This window comes from Pan paniscus, chromosome 18, assembly GCF_029289425.2.
Source record: "Pan paniscus chromosome 18, NHGRI_mPanPan1-v2.0_pri, whole genome shotgun sequence".
NCBI lineage: Eukaryota > Metazoa > Chordata > Mammalia > Primates > Hominidae > Pan > Pan paniscus.
Window position 1 is genome coordinate 15197151 of NC_073267.2, and position 25528 is coordinate 15222678.

General features: G+C 46.0%; 2 protein-coding genes across 4 annotated transcripts in view; one reads left to right on the forward strand and one right to left on the reverse strand.

Moving 5' to 3' along the window:
- The window catches only part of BFAR (bifunctional apoptosis regulator), a 38112-nt gene extending 29978 nt beyond the window's left edge, over positions 1-8134 (forward strand). For all 3 annotated transcript variants that reach the window (XM_003832683.6, XM_034939827.3, XM_063598385.1), the window contains 3 exons: positions 769-942; positions 3762-3964; positions 6525-8134. In XM_003832683.6, the coding sequence (XP_003832731.1) occupies positions 769-942; positions 3762-3964; positions 6525-6717 (570 nt within the window). In that variant the 3' untranslated portion in view covers positions 6718-8134. The remainder of the gene's footprint in view (positions 1-768; positions 943-3761; positions 3965-6524) is intronic.
- Positions 7725-25528, reverse strand: part of LOC100990946 (group 10 secretory phospholipase A2) — a 28036-nt gene continuing 10232 nt past the window's right edge. Inside the window, exon 4 of the mRNA XM_034939829.3 lies at positions 7725-11649. Within this exon, the coding sequence (XP_034795720.1) occupies positions 11507-11649 (143 nt within the window). The 3' untranslated portion in view covers positions 7725-11506. The remainder of the gene's footprint in view (positions 11650-25528) is intronic.

Below are 25528 nucleotides of genomic sequence, written 5' to 3' on the forward strand. Positions count from 1 at the left end.
GTGAATTCCATGTTAAGTATCTGCTGTAACCGTAGATTTCACTGGTTTCACTATTATACTCAGTGTAGTACTAAACATCTTGTATATAAAATCTGTATTTCAGATTATTTGCATTAAGTGGTGCCCACTTACAGACTGATTGAATTAAACAATTTTAAGACTCTTTGATACCTTTTTCAAAATAGCTTTTTAAAAAGGCTATATTCTGCAAGCAGGGTGCAAGAGTATGCTTTTCACCCCTCCCCCCAGCTATAGCTAGAGATTGGATCTTTTTTTTTTTTTTTTTTTTTTTTTTTGAGCTGGAATCTCACTCTATTGCATAGGCTGGAGTGCAGTGGTATGATCTCGGCACACTGCAACCTCCACCTCCCAGGTTCAAGCGATTCTCCAGCCTCAGCCTCCTGAGTAGCTGGGACTACAGGGCATGCGCCACCATGCCCAGCTAATTTTTTTATTTGTAGTACAGACAGCATTTCACCATGTTGGCCAGGCTGGTCTCAAACTCCTAACCTCAAGTGATCCGTCCACCTCGGCCTTCCCAAGTGTTGGGATTTACAGGCGTGAGCCACCATGCTCCGCCAAGATCGAATCTTTATACAATGTAACCCCAAATGTGGATCACTTGGCCTCTTCTTGCCATTCATTCATTCATGCATTGTGTGTACCATGCAAAAAGGCTGATGGCAACAAGCAAGAGATGGGAAGGAGCGTGGGTGGGTAGCTGGCCGCCATGGTTGTAATGTGGCCCTGTACTCTTCTCCTCTGCAGGCTGTGAACCCAGGCAGGTCCCTGTTCCTGCTATACGCCCTCAAGAGCTCCCCCAGGCTGAGTCTGCTCTACCTGTACCTGTTTGACTACACCGACACCTTCCTACCTTTCATCCACACCATCTGCCCTCTGCAAGAAGACAGCTCTGGGGAGGACATCGTCACCAAGCTTCTGGTAGGTCTGCACAGTGCCTGGAATAAAGTTATTCCACTGTCAAGTTATTTGCAGAGATTGCTACCCACCATGGGTGCCATGTTTCTTCAGTTTGACCCATGAACTCCTTCAGAATGTCTGGTAGGTCATTTGAGAGTAATATCCTTTGCTTTGCTTCTCTTGGGGCCAGTACTTCTGACCTGTTCATATCAAGTCACATGCATAGAGGAATCATCAAGTATCATCCACACCCATAAATAATAAAACAGAATTTTGAAATCTCCAGAGATCCTTTTTTTCCCCCAAAGACCCTTGTAAACACTACAATCAAGTGCTGGCTAACTGGTTTCAGCCTTGAATATAGTCTGAAGCCTGCTAATCGGCTCCCTTGCACATTCCTCCCCTAATTACCCAGTCTCCACTTGCTGTTTACCTCACCAGACTGGCTGTGCAGAGACCCTGACCTTTAATTTTATTTATTGATTGATTGTTTGAGATTGGGTCTCACTCTTTCTCCCAGGCTGGAGTACAGTGGCACAATCACAGCTTACTGCAGCCTCGACCTCCTGGGCTCAAGCGATCTTCACACCTCAGCCTCCCAAGTAGCTGGGACTACAGGCGAGCACCACCACCCAGCTAATTGTTGCATTTTTTGCAGAGGCAGGGTTTCACCATGTTGCCCAGCCTGGTCTTGAACTCCTGAATTCAAACCATCCTCCTGTAGCAGGAAGAGCTGCAGACAAAACCCCTCAGACACCGAGTTAAAGAAGGAAGGGGTTTATTTGGCTGGGAGCGTCGGCAAGACTCCTGTCTCAAGAGCCAAGCTCCCCGAGTGAGCAATTCCTGTCCCTTTTAAGGGCTCACAACTCTAAGGGAGTCCACGTGAGAGGGTCGTGATCAGTGGAGCAAGCAGTGGGATACGTGACTGGGGGCTGCATGCGCCGGTAATCAGAACAGAAGAGAATACGACAGGGATTTTTACAGTGCTTTTCCATACAATGTCTGGAATCTATAGATATCATAACTGGTTAGGTCAGGGGTCGATCTTTAACTACCAGGACCAGAGCGCAGCGCCGGGCTGTCTGCCTGTGGATTTCATTTCTGCCTTTTAGTTTTTACTTCTTTCTTTGGAGGCAGAAATTGGGCATAAGACAACATGAGGGGTGGTCTCCTCCCTTACTCCCACCTTGCCCTCCCAAAGTGTTGAGATTACAGGCGTGAGCCACTGCACCTGGCACCCAACCCTTCAATTTTAATGAGCTCCAACAGCCTCTGCCTGTTCATCAGGCTAATTTTTTTTTTTTTTTTTTTTTTTTTTTTGAGACAGAGTCTCGCCCTGTCGCCCAGGCTGGAGTGCAGTGGCACAATCTTGGCTCACTGTAACCTCCATCTCCCGGGTTCATGCCATTGTCCTGCCTCAGCCTCCTGAGTAGCTGGGACTACAGACGCCCGCCACCACACCCGGCTAATTTTTTGTGTTTTTAGTAGAGGTGGGGTTTCACTGTGTTAGCCAGGATGGTCTTGATCTCCTGACCTCGTAATCCGCCCTCCTCAGCCTCCCAAAGTGCTGGGATTACAGGCGTGAGCCACTGTACCCGGCCATCATCAGGCTAATTTTTTATCTGCTAATATGTGTAATTGAAAAGCTTCTCCTCCTGCCATCACAAAAAAAATTACCTTTTTTTGGAGGGAGGAGGGAGTGTTTGTAATTTTCCCAGAAACTACCATTATTCTACCATAGCCAATGCTGAATTTAGGAAATGGTTCAAGCTACCATTTGGGTAGCTTGATGGGAGAATAAAACACTGGTTAATTTAAATTTATTTCAATGTATTCATAATTCATGCTTTTTTTTTTTTCTGAGCTTCCACAATTATATGACAAGCATTTCATTTCAACCTTTTTGCTAACATTTACTTAATTTGAGATTAATTACGGCCGGGTGCAGTGGTTCACTCCTATAATCCAAGCACTTTGGGAGGCAGAGGCGGGCAAATCACCTGAGGTCAGGAGTTTCAAGACCAGACTGGCCAACATGGCAAAACCTCATCTCTACTAAAAATACAAAAATTAGCCGGGCGTGGTGGTATACACCTTTAATCCCAGAAGCGCTGTCTGTGTCTTGGATGGTAGCGAGACAAGATGGTGGATCCCCAGACTCAGGGCTTGTATACATAGGGAAGGGGCATACATGCTTCAGAAGGGATGTGCAGAACAATTGCTTAGGGTCGGGATTTATGGTAAGTATGAGAACATACTCAGGAGGCTGAGACAGGAGAATCACCTGAACCCAGGAGGTGGAGGCTGCAGTGAGCCGAGATGGCACCACTGCATTCCAGCCTGGGTAACAGATCAAGACTCCGTCTCAAAAAAAAAAAAAAAAAAACAATTACAAGATGAGTTGATGGATGGAAATTTCATTTTAGATTGTTGGATGTGTGTGTGTGGTAATCAATGTAGAACTCACTGTGATCATCACAATTTTTTTTGAGACAGGGTCTCCCTCTATCACCCAGGGTGAAGTGCAGTGGTGCGATCTCAACTCACTGCAACCTCCACATCCCGGGTTCAAGTGATTCTCTTGCCTCAGCCTCTAGAGTAGTTGGGATTACAGGCACACACCACCACGTCTGGCCAATTTTTGAATTTTTAGTAGAGATGGGGTTTCACCATGTTGGCCAGCCTGGTCTTGAACTCCTTACCTCAGGTGATCCACCCACCTAGGCCTCCCAAAGTGGTGGGATTACAGGTGTGAGCCACCGTACCTAGCCTGATCATCACAATATTTTGTGTAAAAGTCAGTCCTCATGACTTTTTGCGTCTGTGTGTTATTTTTTAAGGATCTTAAGGAGCCTACGTGGAAGCAGTGGAGAGAGTTCCTGGTCAAATACTCCTTCCTTCCATACCAGCTGATTGCTGAGTTTGCTTGGGACTGGTTGGAGGTCCATTACTGGACATCACGGTTTCTCATCATCAATGCTATGTTACTCTCAGTTCTGGAATTATTCTCCTTTTGGAGAATCTGGTCGAGAAGTGAACTGAAGTAAGTATGTTTTAATGGTTGTCACAACAGGGGATGGGAAAGAAATACCAAGTGAGGGAAAGATCCTCTTTTATTTCTCACACTTGAAATAAATCCTCCATCCACCCAGACCCTTCAGACTCTGCTTTGAGAAACCTAGCTTAAGCAGTGAATAGGACAATTACCTGTGTTTTGGGGGTGGGGGTTGTGGTGCTCACTGTTAAAAGTATTTTCCTATATGTCTTATCTCTATGCAATAATATACCATTTAATTTCAGGGGGAGGGGGGCAAAGGATTGTAATAATCAAGGAATAAGCAACTGAATAGAAAAGGGTCTGTTTTAAGGTAGGCAGGCCTGTGCAAACCTATCCCCTAAATCAGAGGAAGCTGAGGGGCTGAAGGAAGAAGCTGGCAAATTCAGTTTCTCAGAAAGAAACACTTAATAAGGCCTTGCCAACAGAAGCCCTGTCTGTGTCTTGGATGGTAGCGAGACAAGATGGTGGATCCCCAGACTCAGGGCTTGTATACATAGGGAAGGGGCATACATGCTTCAGAAGGGATGTGCAGAACAATTGCTTAGGGTCAGGATCTATGGTAAGTAAGAGAACATCAAGGCTGTTTCACCAAAGGGCAGGATTTACGTGATGTACGTGCTCTTACAGAAGAAACATTAGATAAAACCAGAGATCTTAGAGGCTTCCCCCAAACCGGAGTTAGTGAGAAGTCAATATGGCGGATTAGCATCCAATATAGAGTTGCTTTGGCCTCCACAGGGTGCTTTGTAGAAAATGCAGTAAGGTAGAGCATAAAGAGATCTCATGGGAAATTCTGTAGGCATGAGTTCGAATCCTGATCTGTAACCAACTAGGATAATAATAACTTAGGCTTCAAGCATGACTGGACCCTGAGACCCAAACGCTGTCACCAGGACTGACTCTTTCTCTGTCCCTCACAGCACTGTTCTTTCTTGTGTTTTCTGCCTCAGGCATCTCTCTTCATGTGGGGGCCCTTGGCTTCTCCACTCCAGACTTTGATCTGTGCAGCTTAACAAACCTCCAGAAAGAAAGCACTTCCTTCCCTGTGGCACTGGAAAAGGTCTCAGGGCTCACATGCCTTTGTTCTGATGGACCCAGACTTGAGGCATGAGTTCACCCCACAACCAGAGGCTGGTTTCAGCCCTACCCAGACCACATGGAAAAGAACAAAGGAGAGAGAATCCCCAAAACTTAGAGGCTGTTGCCAGGTGCAGTGGTTCATGCCTGTAATCCTAGAACTTTGGGAGGCCAAGGCAGGTGGATCACCTGAGGTCAGGAGTTCGAGACCAGCCTGGCCAACATAGTGAAACCTCATCTCTACCAAAAATACAAAAATTAGCCAGGCGTGGTGGTGGGTGCCTGTAATCCCAGCTACTCGGGAGGCTGAGGCAGGAGGATCGCTTGAACTCAGGGAGGTGGAGGTTGCAGTGAGCCAAGATTGCACCATTGCACTCCACCCTGGGCGACAAAGCGAGAGTCCATCTCCAAAAACCCCCAAAAACTTAGACGCTATTTCCAGAAGAAAGGGACAGGCAGAAGTAACACTGCCACCCTTGCAGCCTTTTACCTTGACATTCTGACTCGCAGCCTTATGAATGGTTCTGAGAACCCAACAATCTCCCTCACCTTTCCAATGGTGACTCACTAGGTAAAAATAAAAAAAGAATCTCCCTCATTTCTTTCCATTTAGCAAACTCACTTATTTATATACAATATGCATATTTATGCCCCTACTGTACTCCTGGTTCTCTCCTGGGCATGGCAGATCTTTTGGTAAAGAAGACAGTCTATAGTGTGAGGCCCTACAGCCTAGCAAAGAAAATATGTACGTTAAAAAATAGATGGCCAGGCACCTTGGCTCATGCCTGTAATCCCAGCACTTTGGGAGGTGAGAGGATTGCTTGAGACCAGGAGTTCAAGTGCAGCCTGGGCAACGTGGCAAAACCTGTCTCTAAAAATACAAAAAATTAACTGGGTGTGGTGGTGCACACCTGTAGTCCCAGCTACTCGGGAGGTTGAGGTGGAGGATCACCTGAGCCGAGGAGTTTGAGACCAGCCTGGGTAACATAGCGAGACCTTGTCCCTACTTAAAAAAATAATAATAATAATAATAATTAGCCAGATGTGGTGATGTGTGCCTGTGGTCCCAGCTACTCAGGAGGATCACTTGAGACCTGGAGGTCAAGGCTGCAGTTGAGCCACATTTGCACCACTGCACTCCCAGGCTGGACAAAGGAATGAGACCCTGTCTCAAAAGGAAAAAAAAATATGTAAATGTAACAAAGTGATGAAGCAGGTGAAGTTGAGGCTGTCACAGGGAGGCCTTGCCCGGTGTGGGGGCAAAGAAGCTCCCTGTAGGTCATGTCCTTGAGAGTTAAAAGATGGGTTGAGTAGGCAGAGGTCTCAGGCACCGGGGACAGAAGACAAGGACATTCAGCATGGGCAGCCATGCTCTTCCCAGCACCCAGAAAAGGCCCAGGGCCCGGACTCCTGGGTGTGGTTATGAGAAGTGCCTCCGATTCAGCCTCTTCTCTTCTTGTTTCAGGACCGTGCCTCAGAGGATGTGGAGCCATTTCTGGAAAGTATCAACGCAGGGGCTTTTTGTGGCCATGTTCTGGCCCCTCATCCCTCAGTTTGTTTGCAACTGTTTGTTTTACTGGGCCCTGTACTTTAACCCAATTATTAACATTGATCTTGTGGTCAAGGAACTCCGGCGGCTGGAAACCCAGGTGTTGTGACTGGCACTGCCCAGGCTGAGACTCTTCAAGTCCCGCTGACGTCTGAGCTTTGATGCTTAAGAGGGGTGAGGCAGGGAGCGGACTTCCTATTTTCTACCCTCAGTAAAACAAGGTGCTGCTTTGTATATCAAAAGCTCCAACCATGTCCTCTCCCCCTCAGCCTGTGGGTGGCACGAGCAAGGATTGACATCCGCACAGGGAGGATTGTCTGTTTGGCTGACACAGCAGCAGCCCTTCCCACCCAGCCACCTTCCTCACAGGGACTAGGAGGCTCAGTCCCCAACGGCTGGCAAGACTCAGGGTCCTCAGTGGACATGGTGTGGGTGACATCAGAAGGGCGCCACATCAGTCCCCTCCCCAACCTCAGTGACTGACAGAGGATCCGGATCTCAGAGCCTGAGACCAGGCTTATTGGGGCCTGGCCTGTCCTCTAAGTCAAGTTTAGGAAAACAAGGATAAGATTCTGTCATAGGCATAGAGAGTTGCACATAAAAAATACCGAAGAAAACCCAAAATTCAATCAACAATTCTGTCTTGTTGAAGAGTTGCTAGGATTCAGAGTAAAACTCAAAGGATTCAGTTTGAGCCTAGAATGATGGTTAGACTTGTAGTCACTGGGCTTTTGTTTTGCTTTATGGAAATCATTGAAGGTCTGGATCCCTTTCTCTGAATGGAGAGATTGAGAGGGATGTCAGCAGTTCCCATTAGATTTAGTGGCCTTCATGTTATTCAGAATTGTTTTGGTGATACCTCATCCCTGTAATCCCAGCACTTTGGGTGGGTGAGGCAGGCAGATCACTTGAAGCCAGGACTTCAAGACCAGCTTGGCCAACATGGTGAAACCTCGTCTCTACTAAAAATACAAAAATTAGCCAAGTGTGGTGGCACATACCTGTAATCCCAGCTACTTGGAATTGGAAATCGCCTGAACCCAGGAGGCGGAGGTTGCAGGGAGGGAGACTGCACCACTGCACTTCAGCCTGGGTGACAGAGGGAGACTCTGTCTTAAAAAAAAAAAAAAAAAAAAAAAAATCATCTGTAAAATAAATTCTGGGATAGTCGTTTTGTTCAAGGAAATGTTTTGTAAATTGAGCTCACACTATATAATCTTTATTGTCCTATCCTGATGTATAATACAGCAGGTATAATTACACCAAGCGCTATAGTTATAAATATGGAATGAAGTGAACTATGGCCTTTTATTTCCTTCCAGTGTGAACATAGCAGGTGTGAGATGTCATCTTGGAAGACAGGCCTTGCAGAAATAGGCCTACATCCAAAATATTATCTTGTGACTCCATGAACCATTCATTAACCCTTTGTATCTTTGAGTGAAGATTTTACTCAAAAGTTGCATCTGGAAGTTCGAAGAAATTACTTGAAATAAAAATAAAGATTTTTATATAGATAAAACCTATATGTAGAGAAAAAGCAATTGTCTAGAAAACACAAAACTTCTGCATTGCCGGATAGAATCTTCTAGCCATGGGCTGAGCGTGGTGGTTCGCGCCTGTAATCCCGGCACTTTGGGAGGCCAAGGTGGATGGATCACTTGAGGTCAGGAGTTAAAGACCAGCCTGACGCACATGGTGAAACTCCGTCTCTACTGAAAATACAAAAATTAGCCAGGCACGGTGGTGCGCACCTGTAGTCCTAGCTACTTGGGAGGCTGAGGCAGGAGAATCACTTGAACCCAGGAGGCAGAAGTTGCATTGAGCCAAGATCGTGCCACTGCGCTCCATCTGGGTGACTGAGCAAGATTCCGTCTCAAAAAAAAAAAAGTCATCTAGTCAGTCTAGTCATGCTTAAATCCCCCAGCCTGACGCAGATACTGAGCCAAGGAGCCACCCTAAGGAAAATGGGTTTTTTCCTGCTTGTGTTTGCACATCAAGCCCCAGGGTTGCTTGACTTTACCTATTTAATGCTTGTGACCTCCCATGGACACTCACATGGCAGTGTTTGCATATCCCTGGTCTCATGCCACCCAGGGGTTGCCAGTATCCTTTACAGGTGAATAGATGGAGGGTGGCTGGCAAAACACCAAGTTGGTGCTGGCTGGCTTTGGCAGAGCTGGGCTTGGGCCATCCACCTCCACCCCATGGCCTCTCACATTGTCGCCACCTGCTCCCACACCCTGCTTCAAAGATGAGTAATACCCAGATTTGCTCAGGGACTGGGGCAAAGCCATGGCGTAGAGCAAACAGGCTGGGCAGGACCTTACTCCATATCACCAGCAGGAGGGACGGGCACACTCAGATCAGGGGCCACAGGCTGCCTCTACCTCTTCTTACCAATCATAGCAGGATGGGTACATCTAAAGGGGGTGTCTTAAAATAGTCCAGGCTGGATGCAGTGGCTCATGCCTGTAATCCTAGCACTTTGGGAGGCCGAGGTGGGCGGATTATCTGAGGTCAAGAGTTCAAGACCACCCTGACCAACATGGTGAAACCCCATCTCTACTAAAAGTACAAAAAATTGGCAGGGCACAGTGGCTCACACCTGTAATCCCAGCATTTTGGGAGGCCAAGGCAGGGTGGATCACAAGGTCAGGAGTTCGAGACCAGCCTGGCCAACATGCTGAAACCCCGTCTCTAATAAAAATACAAAAATTAGCCAGGTGTGGTGGCGTGTGCCTGTCATCCCAGCTACTTGGGAGGCTGAGGAAGGAGAATTGCTTGAACCCAGGAGGTGGAGGTTGCAGTGAGCCGATATCACACCATTGCACTCCAGCTCTGGGCGACAGGGCAGGACTCCATCTCAGGGGGAAAAAATACAAAAAATTAGCTGGGTGTGGTTGCAGTATCTGTAATCCCAACTACTCGGAAGGCTGAGGCAGGAGAATCGCTTGAACGTGGGAGGCAAAGGTTGCAGTGAGCCGAGATTGCCCCACTGCACTCCAGCCTGGGCAACACAGTGAGACTCTGTCTCCGAAAAATGCAAAATAAAAATAAAATACTCAGACCCGGCTGGGTGTGGTGGCTCGCACCTGTCATCCTAACACTTTGGGAGGCTGAAGTGGGCAGATCACTTGAGCCCAGGAGTTCCAGACCAACCTAGACAACATGTGGAAACCTCATCTCTACTAAAAATAAAAAAACTAGCCAGATGTGAGTGCACGCACCTGTAGTCCTAGCTACCTGGGAGGCTGAAGTGAGATTTGCCTGAGCCCAGGAGGTCGAGGCTGCAATGAGCTGAGATTGCACCATTGCACTCCAGCCTAGGTGATAGCGGGAGACCCTGTCTCAAAAAATATTCAGATCCTTTGATCCAAAAATGCCATTTCTGCAAATCTGGGCTAAGGAATAGGTTATGGGGAAGGGAGTGGTGAAGATTTGTTTACAAGCATCCTCATCAAGCAACTAATGGAAACAGAAAATAGCTCCAATATCCAAAAACTGTCAATCTATAAAATGGTATCTAATACAGATATTTATTTATTTATTTATTTGCGTCAAGTCCTGTTCTGTTGCCCAGACTGGAGTACAGTGATGTAATCATAGCTCACTGCAACTTTGAACTCCTAGGCACAAGTTATCTTCCCTCTTTGGCCTCCCGAGTAGCTGGGACAACAGGTGCATGCCACCATGCCTTACTAATTTTTTTTGTTTTATACAGATAGAGTCTTGCTCTGTTGCCCAGGCTGGTCTTGAACTCATGTCGTCATGTAGTCCTCCCTCCTTAGCCTCCCAAAGTATTGAGATTATAGGCATGAGCCACCTCATCCAACCCTAACACAGACATTTTAAATGAAGTTTCCAAAGATTTTTTATGACATGGAGAAAAGTTTATAAACATCATACAGTATAATCTGAACTACCCTTTTTTTTTTTTTTTTTTTTTTTTTTTTTTTTGAGATAGAGTCTTGTTCTGTCGCCCAGGCTGGAGTGCAGTGGCACACTCTCTGCTCACTGCAACCTCCACTTCCTGGGTTCAAGTGATTCTCCTGCCTCAGCCTCCTGAGTAGCTGGGATTACAGGCGCGTGCCACCACGCCTGGCTAATTTTTGTATTTTTAGTAGAGACGGGGTTTCACCATGTTGGTCAGGCTGGTCTCGAACTCCTGACCTTGTGATTCACGTGCCTTGGCCTCGCAAAGTGCTAGGATTACAAGCGTGAGCCACAGCACCCGGCCTTGAACTACATTTTTAAAACTATAGATCCTAACAGATTATTCTGAGTTGTGGGAATTGCAGTGATTTTTCTTTCTGCTCTATATTTCTCTGCACTTTCATTTTTTTATGAAGCAACAAGTATGTACCACTTTTGTAATCATTGTGCTGGGCTTACAGAAATGAGCCAACGCTGCAGGACAGCAAATACATTTTAAGGTGTAGTGGGATAAGGGAATACTCTTTCTTAAGCTAACAGCTACTGGACTTGAACTTCACCGGGTGGGTGTTGTATGGCCGTCTTGTTGATTGCTGCAGCCTAGAACATAGAACATGGCCAGGCACACGGTAGGTGTTCGTTCGCATTTGACTACCAGCCATCCAAGCAGGTTAGAAGACAGGTTATCTTTTCATAAAGATGGAACCTCAAAAATGGAACCGACCCCAACACAGTGATAAACACAGTCATAGTTTTATAAAATAGGTGCAGGACTTTTGGCCTTTAACTGCAAACCACATGGGCTCCAGTCCTGAGTTCTGGGATTGGGAGAGAAAGCAAACACAAGGTTGTGGCTTTATCACTTGGCTTCGGTTCCCTTCTGCAAATAACTGAATGCTGTTGTTCATTACTAAGAGGACGCTTTATTTCCTTGTGCAAAAGAGCATTTCAAGTCAAGGTAGTCAGTCACACTTGGGCGAGTCCGGCTCACATAGGAACTGGGGGTAGAAGAGGTACTTTAAGTTGTACTCAGTTTGGGCTAAGCAGTTAGCAATCTCCTGGTCACACTTGCACAACAGTTCTTGGCATTTGTTCTCTGCCGGTCCTGGAAGAAGTGGGGAAACTGAGATTAGAGCAGGGACCTGGAGAGACTCAAGGGAAACCAGTAAAGCAAGAGGCAGGACGGGTCATAAATTACATTTCTGAGACACTTGACAGCCCACCACATGATCTCCATCTGCAGGGCTCCCCAGGAAGCAGGCGATGTCAGCCCCATTTTACAGAAAAGGAAATTGAAAGTTTCAAATGGAGAGTCCAAAGTCTGCCATACTGCTCTTCTGCATCAATATTACACGATTTCTTTTTTCTTTTCTTTTTTTTTTTTTTTTTTCCGAGATGGGGGCTTGCTCTGTCGCCCAGGCTGGAGTGCAGTGGTATGATCTCAGCTCACTGCAGCCTCCGCCTCCCGGGTTCAAGTGATTCTCCTGCCTCAGCCTCCCAAGTAGCTGGGACTAAAGGCACAGGCCACCACACCCAGCTAACTTTTTTTGTATTTTTAGTGGAGACGGGGTTTCGTAGTGTTGGCCAGGATGGTCTCGAACTCCTGACCTCAGGTGATCCACCTACCTCGGCCTCCGAAAGTGCTGGGATTACAGGCGTGAGCCACCATGCCTGGCCTGATATTACACGACTTCATTTGGGGATTCCTTTATTTAAAAATAATAATAGTAATTATTTATTTTTTGAGATAAGGTCTGTCTCTGTCACCCAGGCTGGAGTGTAGTGGCAAGGTTGTGGCTCACTGCAGCCTCCGCCTCCTGGACTCAAGCCATTCTCCCACCTCAGCCTCCCATGTGGCTGAGACTACAGGCCCACCACCATGCCCAGCTAATTTTTGTATTTTTAGTAGAGATGGGGTTTTGCCATATTGCCAGGCTGGTCTTGAACTCCTGAGCTCAAGTGATCCACCTGCCTCAGCCTCCCAAAATACTGGGATTACAGGCACGAGCCACCACTCTCAGCCCATAATAATATTTTTTTAAAGAAACATACTTCTCCTCAATATACTAGGCATAGAAGGAACATACCTCAAAATAATAAAAGTGATAGATGACAAACCCATAGCCCACATCATACTGAATGGGGATGAGTTGAAAGCATTCATTCCCCCAAGAGCTGGAACAAGACAAGGATGCCCACTCTCACCACTTCTATTCAGCAAAGTACTGGAAGTCCTAGCCAGAGCAGTCAGGAAAGAGAAAGAAATAAAGGGCATCCAAATGGGAAAAGAGGAAATCAAACTACCTCTGCCAATGATACAATCATATACCTAGAAAATCCTAGAGACTCCAAAAGACTCCTAGATTTGACCAATGAATTCAATAAAGTCTCAGGTTACAAACCAGTAGCACTGCTATACATCAATAAGGACTAAGCTGAGAATGAAATCAAGAACTCAGTCCCTTTTATAATAGCTGAAAAAAAAAAGGAAAATAGCTACCCCAAACCTAGTAATATACTTAAGCAGGAAGGTGAAAGATCTCTACAAACAGAACTACAAAACACTGCTGAAAGAAATCATAGATGACACAAACAAATGGAAATACATCCCATGCTCATGGATTGGAAGAATCAATGTAATGAAAATGACCATACTACCCAAAGCAATCTACAGATTCAATGCAATTCCTATCAAAATACCAACATCATTTTTCACATAATTAGAAGAAACAATCCTAAAATTTACATGGAACTAAAAAAGAGCCAAATAGGCTGGGCACAGTGGCTCACGCCTGTAATCCTAGCACTTTGCAAGGCCGAGGTGGGTGGAACACCTGAGGTCAGTTCAAGACCAGCCTGGCCAACATGGTAAAACCCCATTTCTACTAAAAATACAAAAATTAGCCAGGCATGATGGTGTGTGCCTATAAGCCCAGCTGATCGGGAGGCTAAGGCAGGAGAATCGCTTAAACCTGGGGGGCAGAGGTTGCAGTGAGCTGAGATCATGCCCCCTGCACTCCAGCCTGGGTGACAGAGAGACTCCATCTAAAAAAAAAAAGAAAAGAAAAAAGAAAAAATCTGTAGGCATCACTACCCAGCTTCAAATTATGCTACAAGGCTATAGTAACCAAAACAGCATGGTACTAATATAAAAGTAGATACATAGACCAACAGAACAGAATAGAAAACCCAGAAATAAAGCTAAACACGTACAACTAACTGATCTTCAACAAAGCACTCAAGGCCAGGCGTAGTGGCTCATGCCTGTAATCCCAGCACTTTGGGAGGCCGAGGTGGGCGGATCACGAGGTCAGGAGATCGAGACCATCCTGGCTAACACGGTGAAACGTCTCTACTAAAAATACAAAAAATTAGCCGGGCGTGGTAGCGGGCGCCTGTAGTCCCAGCTACTCGGGAGGCTGAGGCAGGAGAATGGCGTGAACCCGGGAGGCGGAGCTTGCAGTGAGCCGAGATCGCGCCACTGCACTCCAGCCTGGGCGACAGAGCGAGACTCCGTCTCAAAAAAAAAAAAAAAAAATTAGCTGGGCGTAGTGGTACATGCCTGTAATCCCAGCTACTTGGTAAGCTGAGGCAGAAGGATCGCTTGAACCCGGGAGGAGGAGGTTGCAGTGAGCCGAGATTGCACCATTGCACTCCAGCCTGGGCAACAAGAATGAAACTCCATCTCAAAAAAAAAAAACAAAAAAAAACCACTCAAAAACATAAATTGGGGAAATGACACCCTATTCAATAAATAGTACTGGGAAAACTGAAGAGCTGCATGTAGAAGAATGAAACTGGATCCCTATCTCTCACCATCTACAAAACTCACCATATACATCAACTCAAGATGGATTAAAGACTTAAATCTAAGACCTGAAACCATAAGAATTCTAGAAGAAAACCTTGGAAAAACTCCCCTGGACATTGACCTAGGCAAGGAATTTATGACTAAGACCCCAAAAGCAAATGCAACAAAAACAAAAATAAATAAATAGGACTTAATTAAACTAAAAAGCTTCTGCATAGCAAAAGAACTAATCATCAGAGTAAACAGACAACCCACAGAATGGGAGAAAATATTTGCAAACTACATATCTGACAAAGGACTAATATCCTGAATCTACAAAAAACTCAAATCAGCAAGAAGAAAAGAAAAAACCTCATCAAAAAGTGGGCACATGGCCAGGCACGATGGCTCACATCTGTAATCCCAGCACTTTGGGAGGCCAAGGTGGGCAGATCATGAGGTCAGGAGTTCGAGACCAGCCTGGCCAACATGGTGAAACCCCGTCTCTACTAAAAATACAAAAATTAGCCTAGTGTGGTGGCTCATGCCTGTAATCCCAGCTACTTGGGAGGCTGAGGCAGGAGAATCGTTTGAACCCGGGAGGCAGAGGTTGCAGGGAGCCGAGGTTATGCCACTGCGCTCCAGCCTAGGTGACAGAGCAAGACTCAAAAAAAAAAAAAAAAAAAAAGTGGGCACATGACATGAATAGACATTTCTCAAAATATATATAAATGACCAGCAAATGAAAAAACGTTTAACATCACTCGTCATCGGGGAACTGCAAATTAAAACCACAATGAGATACTACCTTACCCCAGCCAGAATGGCCATTATTGAAAAGTCAAAATAGACATTGACCTGAATGTGATGAAAAAAGAATGCTTTTAGACTGCTGGTGCTAAGATCAGTTAGCACAACCTCCATGGAAAACAGTATGGAGATTTCTCAAAGAACGAAAAGTAAATCTACTATTCTTTCTAGCCATCCCACTACTAGGTATCTACCCAAAGGAAAATAAATCATTATATCGAAAAGACGTGCGCGCATTTGTTTATCACAGCACAGTCACAATTGCAAAGATATAGAACCAACCTAAGTGCCCATCAACCAATGAGCAGATAAAGAAAATGTGGTGGCTGGGTGCAGTGGCTCACGCCTATAATGCCAGCACTTTGGGAGGCCGAGGTGGGCGGATCACGAGGTCAGGAGTTCAAGACCAGCCTCACCAATATGGTGAAACCCCATCTCTACTAAAAATACAAAAATTAGCCAGGCGTGGTGGCGCATGCCTGTAGTCCCAGCTACTTGGGAGGCTGGGACAGGAGAATCACTTGAACCCAGGAGGTGGAGGTTGCAGGGGGCCAAGATCACGCCACTGCACTGCAACCTGGGTGACAGAACAAGATTCCTTCTCAAAAAAGAAGGAAAAGAAAATGTGGTTACATATACACCATGGAATACTACTTAGCCATAAAAAAGAACAAAATGTTTTCTGCAGCAACTTGGATGAAGCTGGATGAAGCAACTTGGATGAATTGATGTTGGTATTTTGATAGGGATTGCAAAGAAGTTACGTCACTTATTCTAACTGATGAAACTTAAGAATGGAAAACCAAATACTCTATGTTCTCACTTATAAGTGAGAGCTAAGCTATGGGGGGTACACAAAGGCATACAGAGTGGTATAATGGACACATTGGAGACTGAGGTGGGGAGGGATAAAAAGCTATGTATTGGGTACAATGTAGACTACTTGGGTGATGGGTGCACTAAAAGCTCAGATTTCACCACTATACAATTCATCCATGTAACCAAAAACCACTTGTACCCCTAAGGCTACTGAAATAAATAATAAGTAAAAATTTTCAAAAGAATATTTCTGAAATGTTTTAATTTTTCATAACAAATATGTATTGGGTTTGAATCAGAAAAAGTATGCAAATGAACGGTTGAATGAATGGTGGGATAGATGGATCCCTCATCATGCACTCCTGCTTCTTGTTACCAGGGCAAAATTCTCAGAACACAAAATGTATCATTTCAAAGTGTACAAGTCAGTGACATTTAGTACATTCACAATGCTGGGCATCTATCTAGTTCTAAAACTTTTCTTTTTTTTTGAGACGGAGTTTCACTCTGTTGCCAGGCTGGAGTGCAGTGGCACGATCTCAGCTCACTGCAACCTCCGCCTCCTGGGTTCAAGCGATTCTCCTGCCTCAGCCTCCCGAGTAGCTGGGACTACAGGCGCACACCACCATGCCTAGTTAATTTTTGTGTTTTTAGTAGAGACCGGGTTTTACCATGTTGGCCAGGATGCTCTCAATCTCTTGACCTCGTGATCTGCCCGCCTTAGCCTCCTAAATTACAGGCGTGAGCCATTGCGCCCGGAGTTCTAAAACATTTTTATCACCCCAGAAGAAACCCCATTCCCCTCAAGCAGGCACTCCCCATGGATGGATGGATGGATGGATGGATGGATGGATGGATGGATGATGGATGATGGACAATGGATGGCTGGATAGATGGATGGTGGGTGGATGGATGGAAGATGGGTGGATGGATGATGGATGGATGGAAATTGGATGGATGGGTGATGGATGGATAGATGGATGGATGGATGGATGGATGGATGGATGGATGGATGGATGAATGAATGGATGGGTGATGGATGGATGGATAGATGGATGATAGGTGAATGGATAATGGATGAATAGATGGCGAGACAGATGAATGGATAAAAATAATATGTGTGAAAATTAGTCATAGAACCAGCCAGTGCAGGAACAAGCCTTCCTGCCTGTAAGCTTTCCATGGGCTGCCGCACAACAGAAACCCTCAGAGAAATATGATGTAGTGGGGAGGGGACTCTTGAGGAAGGAGCCACTGTAGCTTCCTGGCTATAGCCCCAGGGTGGCATACAGGGCTGGCTGAAGGCCGGCTGTCCAAGGACAGGAGAGTGGTCAGCTACAGGGCGACGGGGACAAATACCCCAGCCAGCTCCTCTTCCCCTCACACCCTCACCCATCCACTGGCAACTCCGCAGTTCCATCCAGCCAGATTTGTCCAGAAGCCAGCCCCTTCCACCATCTTCACTGCCACCCCCTGCCCAAGCCACCTCTCTCCAAGACCACTGCAACAGCCTGATAGCCACATCCAGCTTCCGCCCTTTCCCTCTCCTGGGTTTGTACCATATGGCAACCAGAGTGGTTTGGTTAAAATACATATCAAGGCCGAGTGTGGTGGCTCACGCCTGTAATCCCAACATTTTGGGAGGCCGAGGTAGGTGGGTCACCTGAGGTCAGAAATTTTGAGACCAGCCTGGCCAACATGGTGAAACTCCATCTCTACTAAAAGTACATAAATTAGCAGGGCATGGTGGCACATACCTGTGATTCCAGCTACTCAGGAGGCTGAGGTGGGAGGATCGCTTGAGTCCAAAAGGCAGAGGTTGAAGTGAGCCGAGATCACACCACTGCACTCCAGCCTGGGTGACAGAGCAAGACTGTCTCAAAAAAAAAAAAATGCAAATCAGGTCATGTCCCTCCCCTGCTCAAAACCCTCCTTGGCTCCCCATCTCTCTCAGAGAAGAGCCTCCAATGCCCTAGGAATCTAGCCCCTATCACTCTCCGACATCATCCCCTACTTCTGTCACTCTGGGGGACTCTGCTCCAGCCTCACCGAACTCCTTGTGATCCTCAGACCACCCAGACACTTGTGCGTACCCCAGGGCCCTTGCACTGGCTGTTGCATCACCTCCACATGGCTGTCTCCTCTATTCCTCAGGTCTCTGCTTCATTGGTGTCTCCGGGAGACTTTCTCTCACCCCAACCACTCTCAGTAACAGAGAAATCCTCACCATGCACTCCTGCTTTTTGTTATTGGGGCAAAATTCTCACAACCTAAAATTTACCATATTAAAGTGTACAGTCAGTAGCATTTAGTACCTTCACAATGCTGGGCACCTATCTAGTACTAAAACACTGTTATCACCCCAGGCTGAGCATGGTGGCTTAGGGCTGTAATCTCAACACTTTGGGAGGCTGAGTCAGAAGGATTGCTTGAGGTCAGGAGTTCAAGACCAACCTAGGCAGCATAGCAAGACACCATCTCTACAAAAAATACAGGCCGGGCGTGGTGCTCATGCCTGTAATCTCGGCACTTTGGGAGGCCGAGGCGGGCAGTTCACAAGGTCAGGAGTTCAAGAACAGCCTGGCCAACATAGAGAAAACCCATCTCTACTAAAAATACAAAAATTAGCCAGGTGTGGTGGCACATGCCTGTAATCCCAGCTACTAGGGAGGCTGAGGCAGGAGAATCACTTGAACTCGGGAGACGGATGTTGCAGTGAGCCGAGATCATGCCATTGCACTCCAGCCTGGGCAACAAGAGCAAGACTCTACCTCAAAAAAAAAAAAAAATAAAAATAAAAATAATAATAATAATAATAATAATAATACAAAAATTAGCTCAGCATGGTGGCACATGCCTGTAGTCCCAGCTACTTGAGAGGCTGAGGCAGGAGAATCCCTTAATCTCAGGATTTTGAGGCTGCAGTGAGTTGTGATCATGCCACTGCACCCAGCCTGGGTGACAGATCGAGATGGTCACCACAGAAGAAACCCAACTCTCTTTAAGCATTCGCTCCCCGTTCCCACTCTTCTGCATTCCCAGCAACCACTAGTCTACTTTCTATTTCTGTGGATTTGCCTATTCTGGACAATTCATATAAATGAAGTCATACGATATACGTGACCTCTTTTTTGTATTCCTAACATAGCGACAGAAAGCCTATATACATTACCTCTTATGTCTGGCTCTGTTCACTCGATGCTGTATTTCTTCTTTCTTTCTTTTTGCTTTTCTTTTTTTTTTTTTTTTGAAACAGAGTCTCAATCAGTCGCCCAGGCTGGAGGGCAGTGGCATGATCTCCACTCATTGCAACCTCTCTGTCTTCCAGGTTCAAGCAATTCTCCTGTCTCAACCTCCCGAATAGCTGGGATTACAGGCACCTGCCACCACGACCGGCTAATTTCATATTTCTAGTAGAGACAGGGTTTCACCATGTTGGCGAGGCTGATCTCGAACTCCTGACCTCAAGTGATTCACCAGCCTAAGCCTCTCAAAGTGCTGGGATTACAGGCGTGAGACACTGTGCCCGGCCTTTTTTGTTGAGGCAGGGTCTCACTCTGTCACCCAGGCTGGAATGCAGTGGCATGATCACGGCTCACTGCAGCCTGGACCTCCTGAGCTCAAGTGATCCTCCCACCTCAGCCTCCCGAGTAGCTGGAACTACAGGCATGCGCTACTATGCCAGGGTCTCGCTATGTTGCCCAGGCTGGTCTCAAATTTCTGGGCTCAAGTGATACTTCTGTCTTGGCCTCCCAAAGTGTTGGGATTACAGGTGGGAGCCATCGTACTCAGCCCATCATATTTTCAAAGTTCATCCATGTTGTAGCAGGTATAGTAATTCACCTGCTTTATCTCTCAACACAATAGTTACAAAGCACTTGGCGCACACACTACTTCCCTGTCTCCTCCTTTTTAACAATACCTCGTGGCTCTGCCTTGCCCAAAACCTAGCATGGAGCCCGGCAGAGTAGACTCACAGTAATATTTGTTGACAGACCATAGAAAAGCCTTAGAAAAGCCATTCATCCTCATGCCTGTAATCCCAGCACTTTGGGAGGCTGAGGTGGGCAGATCCCTTGAGGTCAGGAGTTCAAGACCAGCCTGGCCAACATGATGAAACCCCGTCTCTACTAAAAATACAAAAAAAATTAGCTGGGTATGGTGGTGCGCCTGCAGTCCCAGCTACTTGGGAGGCTGAGGCAGGAGAATGGCTTGAACCGGGGAGGTGGAGGTTGCAGTGAGCTGAGATAGCACCACTGCACTCCAGCCTGGGCAACAGAGTGAGACTCTATCTCAAAGAAAAGAAAAGAAAAGAAAAGAGAAAAGAAAAGAAAAGGGGGAGGGGGGAGAGAGAGAGAGGAGGGGAGGGGAGGGAAAAGAAAAGCAAAGCCATATACAATCTCCAATGCTCACACAACCCCAGCAACTCTGGTCTGTTATTCCCATTTTACAGATGAGGAAAGTGAGGCTTACAGGAATTCGGTAACTCATCCAAGGTCACAGAACTGGGAAGGGGTGACCAGGGTCTCCTGACCCAACGCCTCTGCTTGTCCTCTTACTTTTCTCCTTGAGCAACAAAGATTCCACCAACAGCAAGACCTGGCCCCACTGCTCCATGACCTCAGGAACCCGATGGCATCACATTTTGAAGAAGAATAAAAATTTGAAAGGAAGAATAGCTCCCGAAGGTTAAGTTTAAAATTAAGGCCTGCTAGTAAATATTATTATAGGTTTAAATTTTTTTAAATATATTTAAGTCAGGCCCATAAATGGAAAATGGGCCAAACCTATAATTAAATAAACAACTATGTTCAGAATATCTCCAAACAGAATAAGATAATATTTTTAGTCCAAAATGCATAATAGATATTTTAGTTCCTTTCATTTGGTTCAGAGAAGACAGTTCTGTAAACAGGCACAGACTCTACCAACAGACACACCAATATTTTATAAATATCATTTCCACCTGGGTAGGAGCAAGCAGAATATGCAAGTTGAAGGGAGAAAGGAAAGATTTTCAACAGATTTCCCACTGAAGCCTCATTTCACCTCCTCATCACCCACACCAGAAGGGGGCAGTTTTGGGAATAAGTCACTTACTCTCCCTGAGCCTCAGTTTCCCCTTTATTTTTGTCTTTTGTAGAGATGGGGTCTCTCTATGCTGCCAGGGTGGTCTCGAACTCCTGGGCTCAAGCTATCCTCCTGCCTTGGCCTCTCAAAGTGCTGGGATTATAGGTATGAGCTACCATGCCCAGCCAGTTTCCCCAACTCTAAATGAGAGGGTTGGATGTGATGATAGATACCTGGGGCATGTTCAGGCCTAAAAATTGATTATATCATCATATTAATTCAGCTTTGCTCTTATGCCAAGTTCTAATCCGTAGTAAGAATATATAGCTGAAGATCTAAAAACATACTTCAAGTAGGCCGGGCGCGGTGGCTCGTGCCTGTAATCCCAAAACTTTGGGAGGCCGAGGCGGATGGATCAGGAGTTCAAGACCAGCATGGCCAACATGGTGAAACACTGTCTCTACTAAAAATACAAAAAAATTAGCCGGGCATGGTGGTGTGCACCTCTAGTCCCAGCTACTCAGAAGACTGAGGCATGAGAATCACTTGAACCTGGGAGGCAGTGAGTTGAGATCACTCCACTGTACTCCTGCCTGGGCTACAGAGTAAGACTCTGTCTCAAAAAATAAATAAAAATAAAAACATACTTCTAATAACGCTTACAATAGCCTCTTTGCCACCAGAGCAGACCAAGTCAGCAGAACCTGGAGTTTTAATCAAGAGTTGGAACAGATCTTTGATTCTCTCCAGGAGTTAGCAGGGGTCAGAGAGAAGTTCAGATAAAGATAGGAGGAGGAGATAGAAGAAAAATTCCCATCCAATCTGTTTCTCAGCTGGGCATGGTGGCTCATACCTGTAATCCCAGCACTTTGGGAGGCCGATGTGGGCAGATCACCTGAGGTTAGGAGTTTGAGACCAGCCAGGCCAACATGGTGAAACCCCATCTCTACTAAAAATACAAAAATCAACTGGGTGTGGTGGCAGGGGCCTGTAATCCCAGCTACTTGGGAGTCTGAGGCAAGATAATCACTTCAACCCAGGAGGCAGAGTTTGCAGTGGGCAGAGATGGTGCCACTGCACTTCAGCCTGGGCGACAGAGCAAGACTCCATCTCAAAACAAAAACAAAATCTGTTTCTCATCTTACAAATCTTTTCTCATCTTCACAACACCTATCTTACAGGTAAGGAAGCTGAGGTTAAGAGAAGTGAAGTTATTAGCTCAAAGTGATGAAACCCTCCTCCATCTAGAGCCAAGTGATTTTCTTTTTCTTTCTTTTTTTGTTTTTTTTTTTTTTTTTTGAGATGGAGTCTTGCTCTGTTGCCCAGGCTGGAGTGCAGTGGTGCAATCTCTGCTCACTGCAATCTCCACCTCCCAGGTTCAAGCAATTCTCCTGCCTCAGCCTCCTGAGTAGCTGGGACTACAGGAGCACGCTGCCACACCCGGCTAATTTTTTTTTGTATCTTAGTAGAGATGGGGTTTCACCGTGCTGCCCTGGCTGGTCTCGAACTCCTGAGTTCAGGCGATCCATCCGCCTCAGCCTCCCAAAGTGCTAGGATTACAGGTGTGAGCCACCACTCCCGGCTGTGATTTTCAGCAAAGGTAGCAGGATGATTCAATGGGGAAGAGTCTCTTCAACCAAGAGGGCTGAGATAACTGGATAACAACATGCAAAAGAATAAAGTTCAACCCCTTACCTCACTCCGTAGACAAAAATTAACTCAAAATGGATCAATGAACTAAATATTAGAGTTAAATATGATAAACCTATTAGAAGAAAACTTAAGGGTAAATATTTATAACTTTGGATTTGGCAGTGGATTCTAAGGACACCAAAAACACGAGCAACAAAAGACAACAGATTAATTGAACTTCATCAAACTTAAACAGTTTTGTGCAAAGACACTATCAAGGAAGTGAAAAGACAACTTACATAATGGGAGAAAATATTTGAAATCACATATCTGGTAAGAGTCAGTATCCACAGTATATAAAGAACTCTTAACTGGGCATGGTGATTCATGCCTGTAATCCCAGCACTTTCAGAGGCAGAGAGGCAGAAGGATTGCTTGAAGCCAAGATTTTGAGACCAGCCTGGGCAACTTATCTCTACAAAAAGTTTAAAAATGGCAGGGCGTGGTGGCTCGCGCCTGTAATCCCAGCACTTTGGGAGGCCAAGGCAGATGGATCATGAGGTCAGGAGTTCGAGACAGCCTGGCCAACATGGTGAAACCCCGTCTCTACTAAAAAATATATAAAAATTAGCCGGGCGTGGTGGTGCATGCCTGAGACAGGAGAATCGCTTGAGTTCAGGAGGCGGAGGCTGAAGTGAGCCGAGATCACGCCATTGCACTCCAGCCTGGACAAAAAGAGTGAGACTCCATCTCACAAAAAAAAAAAAAAAAAAAAAAAAAAAAAGGCTAAAAATTAGCTGGGCACTTGGCCAGGCACAGTGGCTCATGCCTGTAATCCCAGCACTTTGGAGGCCAAGGTGGGTGGATTGCTTGAGGTCAGGAATTTGAGACCAGCCTGACCAACAGGGTGAAACCCAGTCTCTACTAAAAATACAAAAATTAGCTGGGCGTGGTGGCGGGCACCTGTAATCCCAGCTACTCAGGAGGCTGAGGCAGGAGAATCGCTAAAACCTGGGAGGCAGAGGTTGTAGTGAGCCGCGATCGTGCCACTGCACTCCAGCCTGGGCGACAAAGTGAGACTTTGTCTCAAAAAAATTAGCCCAGCATCGTGCCACACACCTATAGTCTCAGCTACTCAGGAGGCTGAGCCAAGAGGATAGTTTGAGCCCAGGAGTTTGAGGCTGCAGTGAGCCATGATCATGCCACTGGACTCCAAGCTGGGTGACAGAGCAAGACCCTGTCTCAACAAAAGAAGTAAAACAGGATTACCGTATGACCCAGCAATTCCACTCCTAGGTATATACTCCAAAATATTGAAACCAGGTACTCAAATAAGTATTTGTTCATGAATGTTCATAGCAGCAATATTCACATAAGCCAAAAGGTGGAAACAACCCAAATGCCCATCATTGAATGAATGGATAAACGAAATGTGATCTATCCATGCAGTGGATATTATTCAGCCATAAAATGAATGACGTACTGACACATGCTATTAATACAACATGAACAGGATGGGTGTGGTGGCTCACGCCTGTAATCGCAGCACTTTGGGAGGCTGAGGCAGGCGGATCACTTGAGGTCAGGAATTCAAGACCAGCCTGGCCAACATGGTAAAACTCCATCTCTGCTAAAAATACCAAAATTACCCAGGCATGGTGGTGCACGTTTGTAATCCCAGCTACTCAGGAAGCTGAGGCAGGAGAATCGCTTGAATCCGGGAGGCGGAGGTTGCAGTAAGCCGAGATGGCACCACTGCACTCCAGCCTGGGCGACAGAGTGAGATTTCGTGTCAAAAAAAAAAAAAAAAAGAAAGAAAATGAGCAAACCTCAAAAACATTATACTAAGTGAAGAAACCAGGAACATAGTGTATGATTCTATTTATATGAAATATCTAGACAGGGTAAATCCAGAGATAGAAAACTGGTAACCTGGTAAGTTTACCAGGTGTTGGTGGTAGGGAGGAATGGGAACGGATTGCTTAAGGGGAAAGGGATTTTTCGAGGCGGAGTGATGAAAAAGTTTAGGTGGTGGTTGGATGACATTGTGAATATACTAAGTATCACTGAATTATACACTTTAACGTAGTTAATTTTATGTTATGTCTATTTTCTTTTTGTTGTTGTTGTTTTTGAGACAGAGTCCCACTCTGTCGCCCAGGCTGGAGTGCGATGGTGCAGTCTCGGCTCACTGCAACCTCCACCTCCTGGATTCAAGCAATTCTCCTGCCTCAGCCTTCTTAGTAGCTGGGATTAAAAGCACCCACCTGTATTTTAGTAGAGACGTGGTTTCACCATGTTGGCCAGGCTGGTCTGGAACTCCTGACCTCGTGATCCGCCCACCTCAGCCTCCCAAAGTGTTGGGATTACTGGTGTGAGCCACCACGCCCAGCCTCTTTTTTTCTTTACTCTTTTTTTTTTTTTTTTTTTTTTTTTTGAGACAGGATCTCACTCTGTTGCCCAGGCTGAAGTGCAGTGGGGCAATCTTGGCTCACTACAGCCTCAGCCTCCCTGGGCTCAGGTGATCCTCCTACCTCAGCCTTCCAAGTAGCTGAGACTGCAGGTGCACACCACCACACCGTGCTAGTTTTCGTATTATTTGTAGAGATAGGGTTTCACCATGTTGCCCAGGCTGGTCTTGAATTCCTAGGCTCAAGCCATCTGCCCGTCTTGAGATTACAGGAGTGAGCCACAGCGCCGAGCCTGTTATGTCTATTTTCAAGTAACAGAAAATAGAAAAAAAGGGATGGAACTAGTGGTCTGGATCATGACTAGCTCTTCAGATAACTTTGAGTCTCGCTGCCGAAACTCAAGCCTTATCTGCATTCTCCCTGTACCATTACTCACTTCCTAGTTGTTTTCA